This window comes from Nicotiana tabacum, chromosome 5 (genome assembly GCF_000715075.1).
Source record: "Nicotiana tabacum cultivar K326 chromosome 5, ASM71507v2, whole genome shotgun sequence".
NCBI classification, from domain to species: Eukaryota; Viridiplantae; Streptophyta; class Magnoliopsida; order Solanales; family Solanaceae; genus Nicotiana; species Nicotiana tabacum.
The window spans coordinates 102,070,963-102,081,082 of record NC_134084.1 but is presented as its reverse complement, the minus strand read 5'-3'; the positions used below and the strand labels follow the sequence as shown (position 1 = coordinate 102,081,082).

The 10,120-nt window shown below is 35.1% G+C and overlaps 1 protein-coding gene across 1 annotated transcript; it reads left to right on the top strand.

Annotated features, from left to right (window-relative positions):
* Positions 1-4,612: 4,612 nt before the first annotated feature.
* Positions 4,613-5,098, top strand: LOC107765611 (VQ motif-containing protein 25-like). The gene has a single exon (XM_016584277.2). It carries the CDS (start codon positions 4,613-4,615, stop codon positions 5,096-5,098), a length of 486 nt encoding a protein of 161 aa, XP_016439763.2.
* Positions 5,099-10,120: the final 5,022 nt, after the last annotated feature.

The window sequence follows — 10,120 nt, the reverse complement described above, 5'->3', positions numbered from 1 at the left end:
AAATCTTAAAATGCAGTCGGAGGTATAAAACGGTAAACCCTGTATCATGCGTTTTGCTTAACTGGCCCAAGCCCTCATCGTTACAATTTGGTTTAACCCGGTTTCGTGGATTTGATTCGCTAATTTCCTATGCCTTTTAATCAGTTAGCCAAGCCCTTTAATACTTAAGGCAAGCCATATTATGTAACATGAATAGTCTATGACCCTCCAAATGTAATTTGAATTCCCTTTTAAAATTGGATTTGAGGTGTACTACGCCAAACAAAACTCTTGAAATGCGTGGCCCTCGCTTAATTGTTTCTTTTAAAGTCCTTAGAATTCGAGGCGTGCCATTTAACTAATTTTATGGCCCCCGCAAAGTTGCTAACGCGTAGTTGCCCTAGGCGCGCTATTTTAATAAAGTTACCTTCCTAAATTCGGATGCGCATTTATGTGACCCAAATCCAAATTCCAACAATATTAAAATATGTCAAAGACCACGAGTGCATTTATGTGACGTGGTTCAAGACGTGTTTTAGTAACGTTTCATTATTCTCAAAAATGATTAAAAACGGTTAATTAGTTAAAATTGTATCATAGGATAAACATGTACTAAAATTAGATAATAGGCCAATTATAACAGTTGAGCGACCGTGCTAGAATCACAGAACTCGGGAATGCCTAACACCTTCTCCCAGGCTAACAGAATTCCTTACCCGAATTTCTGTGTTCGCGGACCGATAATAGAGTCAATATTTTTCTCGATTTGGGATTTAAACCGGTGACTTGGGACACCATAAATTATCCCAAGTGGCGACTCTGAATTTAAAATAAAAATAATCCCGTTTCGATTGTCACTTAAATTGGAAAAATTCCCTTTACACCCTTATGGGGGTGTAGGTAAAAAGGAGGTGTGACAAATATAACACTGTGGTTATGGACAAAACACAACTAAAACAGATTAATGGTATTAATTCACTGTTTATGCATATATATATTAACCCATAATTACAGAATTAATAGCATTCAAAAACACAGTCACGTTTTTATCAAAAAATTACTATTCAGCAAAAAAAACGTAATTTAAACAAACTTTTATTTAAATATAACACCATTGTTTATACATGTGTATATTAATTTATAATTTTAATATTACAGAATTAAGATACTAATAAATACAATCACGTTTTTAACAAAGAATAATCATCCCAAACATGTATCAATAAATAACACGTTTTATATTACTCTATGCATGCTGTATTACATTATTAGTTAGATATAAGACAACGTCTGATACTGATGACGCCCAACTATGCCTTATAAAAAGGACAAAACAGTCGTTGCAAATATAATCTGATTTATAAGTCCGGAGTCGAATCTCACAGAGAACTAAGGCTTAACTACAACTGTTCAATATTACCAAGAAGACAAGTTTGAACAGTTCCTAACTTATAGATATTAATATTCTTGTGTTTAACTAATTAAGTAACAAATTAAAATAGTAAATTAACAACTACAGATACTGAGGGTTAGAGACAAGATTAAGGAGGTCTAGAGTTATGATTTCCCTAATTGTCGGAATCCTTCCCGCTATGTCTTCTATAATTTTGCCTAAGTATTCTCTACCGATCATGAGCGCTCTGCGTGTTGTAATTGTCTCCCGAGTAATTACGACAATTTACTAGACATACTCTCCCAAGTTACGCTAGCTGGATTTAATTATAGCTCACTTAGATCGCACCCAAGGTTTTGTTATCCCTAATCCCACCTTTAAACCCTTGGTTATTGATTCCTCACATACGTCGGGAGTGATGTTGTTCAACAACTACCTAAATATGCACTCTCTCCCGAGTAATACATACTAAATAAGCACAAGTAATTAAGAGCTCTTCAGCCAACCACAATATAAACGTAGTTGAACAAATAGAGAAAAACTACGACTCAATTATATAAAAACATAACAAGAATTCATCCTACAAAAGGTTCCATCAAAACCATTGATAACAAATTAGCTATTCATAATAGTATGTAAAACTACAATACTAAAAGTCATAACCAATAATGAAAATTAGGAAGAGGAAGGAAAAACTCGTAGAAGAATTCCCCGTCTTTCTCCTATTGTGTCTCTACCTCCTTAGGTCGAATCTTGGTCTACTTAATCTCCTTAGGTCTAAAATATGTCAAAAGTATGTCCAACTCCCTCAAAATAGCGTTTTTACATGTATTTATACCAAGTAGGGTCGAGCCCAGACGAAAATACCTTCTCCCGCACGAAATAGGACGCTCACTCTATAAAATTTGTACTACCGCGCCGCATGGGGCGACACACCGTGCGGGGTGGTAGTGGGAAAGTTTAGATTGCTGATTCTAACAGGCTGCAGGACTTTTCTACAGGCGCACCGCACTGCGCGCTGCAGTAATGGGAATTCATGAAAATACAAAACACGAAAGTTGTAGCCCTTTCAAATAGCTTTCCAACGATATATTGTGGAGCCCAAACGAAGTTGTGAGCAAAATGTTATGTCCATTTTACTAGACAATGCACCGTATGCCCGCTTAATTCTTCGTTCGTTCTAACTATCATCCGTTGATCCCCGAACACGATTCCGGCTTAATTCCTTGGGCTTTTACTCAGACTTCAAAGCTCCAAATCACTTGAATTCATTCTGTAACATCTACATAGCTCGGAATCACTCCTTCAAGGCATAAAACACATAATTAGTGCAATACACTAGCGATTAAAGCTCAAACTCAATTAAAGTGCAGTAAATTAGAGTGTAATAAGAGAATAAAATACGTAATTATAGCCAATCATCAGATACCAATTGTTAGACCATGCGGAGCGGAAGCAAGCATAAAAACCAGGCATCAAATACATGTAAACTAGACAACGCAATAATAACGAGATTAGAAGCACTAACCTCTTGAAGTAGTTGCACAAACCTTCCAAACAGCAAGAATCCAGGGTTGCAGTCTTCTGCTATTTGCCTAGTAAAATCTTGGACGATTTTGCTATTGGGTGGGCAAGAGCAATACTACTGAAAGTTAAGTTATTAGGTGAAACTAGTCTTCTTTTAATAGACCCGAAATTAAACCACAATAAGGGCTCAAAAACGTGTAGGATTCTCCAAGTATAATCCTATTCTAACTCAAAAGGATAACTTTTCTCCCAAACTACTTTTTACCCAAGTCTGTCCAGTTTTTTACTAGGTATAGCAGGGACCACAGAAATAATAAGAGGCTACTAATTATAGTACTAATTCGAAATTAGCATGAATTAATTCTTACTATAATTAATTGCAATTTATTCCATTAAAAACTGCAATTGAACTCCTCAATATGAATTTCGAAAATTCATTAACACTTATTTTAACTCCCCATGTTAAGATTTCAAATACCAGTTAATTAAATTAAATCACTGAAAATTTAATTCAATTAACTAATTAAATCCTTTATAATTCCGCTTAAGCTATTTCATGTGACGGATATAAAATCCACCGGCCGGGCTTTCACATGAAAACTTATAAGCTTACATAAAGGGGTATCATCAAACCCAAAATTGAGTCATGGATTCTATCAACTAATTATTATTCACAAATGTTATTCGTTATTGTCCAATCTATTAGGCATATACTAACTCTAAATAGAGTCGTACCTTTTGATAAATCAAAACAATAAACAAATTACATTGATCATAATAATTATATCAAGATTAGGAGTATAAGCTCATTTAATGAATTAGAGAAAATATTATATAATATTCAGTACAAAAACATCTTTTCTCTACTTGGTCTGTTCAATATACATTGAGTATACTAGCACAAGAAGTTGGAGTAAAACTACTCCCATAATCAAGACAAATTATACGATAATCTTGTGCTACAATCATCAAGATATTTTGTCCAACAATATCTTTGATTGTGAACATAGTTTATTAATTATGACAACCAACAATTTAATCTTCTGTGCATGAGCTAAGACTCCATACACTAAATTGTCTACTACATAACTAAAAGGATACACATGTAACAAATGATCTATTTAAAATAGTACATTATTGAATTGAATAAATTAAATAAACAATTGTTCCATAAAAAATAAAATATAATACTATGTCTAAATCGCATGGTTAATAGTATATCCCAACACATATTAGTGGAAGCCATTTCTTAAGATTTCAACAAGTTGGCCACTATGTTTTTGTACTAATAGTATCATATTAATTACTAATTAGAATTGTAATAAATGAAAGGGTCATACTTGCACTAAGGATCTAACTTGATATACACAAGGGAAAATGACATATGGTATATATGATCATTAGGGGACCATTGAGTTCAATTCTTTATTATTGACTCTCTCTCCCTTTGTACTATGTCAGAAAAGGGTTCATCCAATCCTTGCCTCTACGAGGACACCTTGTTTTTCTCTTTAAAGTTTCTCTTTGTCCAACAATTTAATAGACCCTTTAAAAATTTGCTTCCTCCCCTTTATATATAAACCTCACTTCCTTCTATTTCAATCATATTCAATATCTAATATTCCTCTTCTTTCTTACCAAGAAACATATAGACACTATAACCCTTTCCCCTTCTCTCATCTCTAAAGTTGCAAAAATATAGTTATGTATAACATGGAAGCTGCTGGGGTGATGACACAGAAACAAAACTATTTATCAATAAAAAGTCCATCATCAGTACTAGGGATGAACAAGAATTCACAAACAATATCCAAAATGAAGCCAAAAATTCGCATAATTCACATATTTGCACCTGAGATTATAAAGACAGACGTGGCGAATTTTCGGGAACTTGTCCAAAGACTCACTGGGAAGCCATCAGAGAAGAAGAAGAACAACATTTGCAATATCAAGAAAAGACTACAAATTACTACCAAGCAATTTGTTCCCAACAAAATGGAGCTAATTAAGAGTGGATGTAATTATCCCTCAGAGTTGAGAGAAAGAATTAAAGGAGAAGAAGATATATGGAGAAATGCAAATTCTGGGGCAGGTTTTTTGGGTGGTTTTCAAGATTATGAAGGTTGTTTCATGCAAGATTTTAATTTGCTTCCTTTGGATGCTTCTGCTCAGTTGGATGCTTATGGACCAGTTGCTTGATTAATTATCAAGCAACTGGTGTTAACCTTTGACTGCTTTGAGAGAGGAATTTAATTTATTGGTGTTAACCTAATGACTATTTGCTTAACTTTCCAATATTAATTTCTTGTTACTGTGGGTTATTAAAGTTTAACTTAATTATTAATTAGTCCTCTAATTGCTTAATTAAGCCAATTCTCTGATCATTATTCCCTTTTCTTTCTGGCTAACTAAGTGTATGTTAAGTTTATAAAGAGTCATATACACAAGAATGTTATATATTTGATTCTAATGGTTGAGGCTAGGGCCAGTGGTAATTTTCTTGCTGATGAGAAATAATGTTCTTACCATTTGTGCTCTGAATATCTGTTTTATTTTTATGTTAATTTTCTTTCTTTTTGTTGTTTTCTGTTAGATGCTTCACTCAATCACTAGGTCTTTTGTTTCTTCCATGTGGGCCCTTCTTGAAGTATAATATCTAATCTTACCTTAGCAAGAATCTGCAATTTGGCAAACCAACCAAATAAACCTTAGAAGGATATTAGTTTTATCATAACTTTCACGTAACATTTCTTTTTCATATATAATACTAATACAATTAAAAAGTAAACAGGTGAAAACTTTTTCTCTTCTTAAAAGATGAGTTATTGTTTTTCAGTTTCATCTATAAAACTCCTACTAGCTAGTCAAATAAATTGCCATTATAGAGAAATTCCATCAAGTCAACATATATATATAGTTCAGTAATTCCACAGAAATAATTTTTATATTGGAATAGTATATTTTTTATTTTTTATTTTTAAAAATCACCTAGTTCCAGTGCTCTAGGTGATTAATCTTTAATTTGATAAATATATGGATACAAATAATACAATGATGTAGGAGGACCATATACCTCTCACTGTATATAATGCATGGAGAAGCAGCATGACCTTAAAGAGTTAATTTTACGTACGATCATATCATTAAATTTTATCCACTATATATAATAAAACTGTCACAAAACGATTTTTCATGTCGCTTTAAAAGATAAAATATTTGAACAACATTGAATGGTTACAGTTTAAGATATGTTCCTAATTTATGTTGCTGTAGATCCACGCATGCTTTTACACATTATAGACCTTTTTTGTTGCCTTATATATAATACTAGCAGAAGTATCAAAATACGGTTAATAAACACTAGATGAAGTCTCATTAACCAGACAACAACGGCTTTTGTTTCCTTCATTTGAAGCTGTGCTTCCAGTGATCAACTTCACTTCCAATCAGTTTGATACTTGATAATAATGACTAATGACAAGGAGAAACCACCACCAAGGGCGTGATGGATGAATGAGATTCATCTGCCCTGAGCATGGAAAAACTTACTATAGGGAGCGTTTCCTCCTTAAATATTGGGCTCCAGGAGAGATGTGAATCTAGATTGATTGAGCTAGTGAATTTTGAATACCGGATATATGATTATAAATAAATTTGACAAGGAAAAGCAAGTAGAGAGCTAGCTAGGGAGAATGAAAACAAGCTGGAGTGAAAAGGACGGTCAAAGACTTACATGGTGTCCGGCACAAGTACTGTTATAGTGTAACGCTATACGTACGTAGGCAAAAATTCTTTCATCTCTCCCATAATGAATATTAAAACCAGAGTAAAAAATTCATTTTGAAAAGAAACAAAATTTACTCAAGGAAACACAAGATAGTTGGAGATTACGATTGTTCGGTATATATCGCGATAGTTATATCACTTGGTAGATGAGTACTAATCAGAATGCGAACGGCAATGGGATTTCATCAAATACCCTAAATGCAAATTGACAAACAAATAAAAACAAAAGAAAGAATCTAATTAAGTTTTATTTTTTGTTAATGTCTCTGGTTAGAGCAGAGATTAAAAAACTTTTTTACAGCTGCACCATGTTAACTAAGTTATTGGAAATTCTAATTGTCCGGTTAGGAGTTTTTTTTTTTTATTTCTTTAGACTTGAGAAGGTACATAATTAAATCAGGGTATATTTTAATTGTTTTATTGCATGTTGGATTGTTTATGAATGTAATTGGAAACATGTTCAGCAGAGGTGGTTTAACTTTGATGTGGAGATTATGTCTGAATCCGAGACGCAGATATGTTCCTTACTGAAAGGGCCATTATAATGCAGGCCATGACCTTTGCCCTTACATTTTTTTTTTGGGTTTTAAAATTATGGTGATTCATTTTACTTCACTTGTGGAATTATACTGGGCTGTTGTTGTCGTCATGTTAAATGAAATATTCCTCAATATACATGTTACCAATTACTATAATTTTGTCTCTATTTCCAATAATTGCCCCTCTTATGTGTTTGGGCAAAGGTATAGAGACAGGTGGAGGGTATGCACAAGAATATTTTAGATTGTCCATTGCGTCATTAATACAGTTTGCTAAAGTAAATAATACTGTATTCCCATTTGTCTAGATTATGCGATGCACTTTTTTTTAGTTTGTCTTAAAAGAATAATATCTTTTTATATTTAAAAAATAATTTAACTTTAAATTTATCAATTTACCATTATGAGATGAGTCATAACCATATAAATAGTTATAACTTATTTTAAATTACAAATTTTAGAAATCTTTCTCTTTTTATTAAACTCATACTACTGGAAAAATGCGAATTTCCAACGAAGTCTAACTAGCCTCATAATTTGTTGGCTGAAGAGTTTTTCGTTTTCCCCTTTCAAAAGGGGGAAAAATGACATTTGGAGGAATGTGAACCCTTCATCTGTATAATCATCACTAGCTGCAAGCCTGCTGGGTTGTTCGTTTTTAAATCCTATGTTAGTTTATATTATCCGAACAATGAAATGTTAAGCTGGGTTTGATCCTAATATGATCAAGTTGGCAACTATACATGTTGTCTATTCATCCAGAGAAGATATATTCAAATTAATATGATATTAGTATCATTCGATTCTGATAAAAGGCAAAGCCACTTTTGCAATTAATTAGTGAGGACTCTCTTGACATACGTAATACATGATAAGTGGGAGACCATTATGTTCAATGGTTTGTTGGCTTCCTCTTTGGGAAATGATCTCTTATAACTCCATAATATCTATAACTACATATTTTTCTATTTATAAGGGTACATGAACCACAGAATCCTAGGTAGTACAATTGGGAGAAATATTCTCTAGAATATTCTCTAGGGAACAATAATCCTAGAACTAGTCGTTACTGCTCTCCGAAGAGGAGTCCGAGTCCTCGTCCTCGTCTTCTATCGAGTCACTTTGACCTTGTCGATGACCTGTTATCTTCTCGTGAAGTCGACCCTTTGAAGTCAAGTCATCGTACCTTATTGACGACACGTGGCAGGCTCTAAAGGCTTCATTCATGTTGACATAGTTAACATGTAACATTATATTTTCCACCTATACAGGTAGTCTCTCCACTTGTTGGGGTCGTCCTCGTGGGAGAGTTCAATGGGCGGATAATAGTCGTCATGGTCGTTGTGAAAAGCGGGTGATGTGGCACTTTGAGGATCACATATTTTAAAATCTTAATCTTCTTGAGTGATTTAATGGAACTATCTTGTCAGGAAAAAGATGTGACGCCATGACGTTATTCGTCAAAATGATGCATGTTCCCGATGCACTGCATCGATACACGCGCAACCTTTGATTGGTTCTTCTATTTCGATTCTAGTTGCAATCATTATGAGGTGTTGCGGATTTGGTGCCTCTCATCTATAAATAGGGAGTGTTTCACCGTCATTCAAGCTTTACCTTCTTTAGAACAACCTCCGCTTTCTTTGGTTTTTCTGGGTCATCATTCTCGAATTTTCTTCTCTTGCTTTCCAACTTATAACGTTTCTTCATACTTCTCAGCTTTCTTCTTTTAACTTTCTTCAAGTTCCATAGCCATGTCGAACCATACTTATAATGTTAATGAGGAAATTCAATCCACTCCGCTAGCTATTGTGTTTCCCGTTAACGGGGGAGATGCCATCGCCGCTATTGAAGAGGATATTCTCCCTTAAGTGGAGGAAATCATCCCTCGCAATCCTGATGCTAAATCGGATTTTCAACGGCCGCCGAAGGTGATGACTAAGATTTTTCTGCCTTCCATGACGGCCAAGCGCTTGGTGGAGTTTAAGGTTAAATATGGCCTTCCCGACCATATGGAGATAATATTTGTTGATAAAGATAAAGTGCACGCCCACCGTCCAGGATACTATGCTCTCTATGCCTACCCGTTCACCATCAGCTATTAGTTCCCTCTCCTTCCGCTGGTGGAGGAGTATTTTCATTTTTATGGGGTCTACCCCGCTCAGCTCATCCCCTACATATACAAGGTGATTAAGATGCTGTCAAAATTTGCGAAGATGGTTGACATCGAGATCACAGTGCGGGATTTGGTGCATCTATTTGCACCTAATTTTTACCGAGGCACGATGCTGAATCTGCAACATTATGGGGGAAAATGCTTGGTGGTGAAAATGGATGACAAAGGCAGTCGCCAATTTTGGCTTGACTTCTTCTTTGTCAAGACTTGAGCTGTCGTGGCCGATGCCACAAGCTTTCCCGAGGCTTGGAATCATACTCGTAAGTATTCATATTCTTGTCTTTATCTCTTCGTTCAGTCATATATTACGAGTTTGTGGAATAATCCTTCTTGTTTTGCATCTACTGATTGACCTCTTCAGTTAATGGGTGCATCTTGCTGACTGGGTCAGACAAGTCCTCCCTTTTACCGTAGGGATCCGTTGCTGGCCAAGCTTCTGGCAGAAGTTCAAATCGGCCCTTCCCTCGACATATACTTTACTCTTCTGGTTGGCATTGCACTTGTATTCTCCTGTACTATCATGCCCATCTTTTTATGCTTCTTCTAGGTTCTGTCAGGGGGCACGAGAAGGAACAGGGCACCTGTGCCTTCTTTTAAGAGGAGAAGGGTTGCTACACCGTCTGTCTTTGCCCCCGTCTTAACTACTGTGCCCGCTCCCTCCTCGATTTCTTTCCACGCCGAGAAAGAGGAGGTTTCTCTACATGATGCTGATTTGAGGCC

Excerpts from the sequence above, each read along its gene's own strand:
- LOC107765611 (XM_016584277.2), top strand. The coding sequence starts at position 4,613 with ATGGAAGCTGCTGGGGTGATGACACAGAAACAAAACTATTTATCAATA.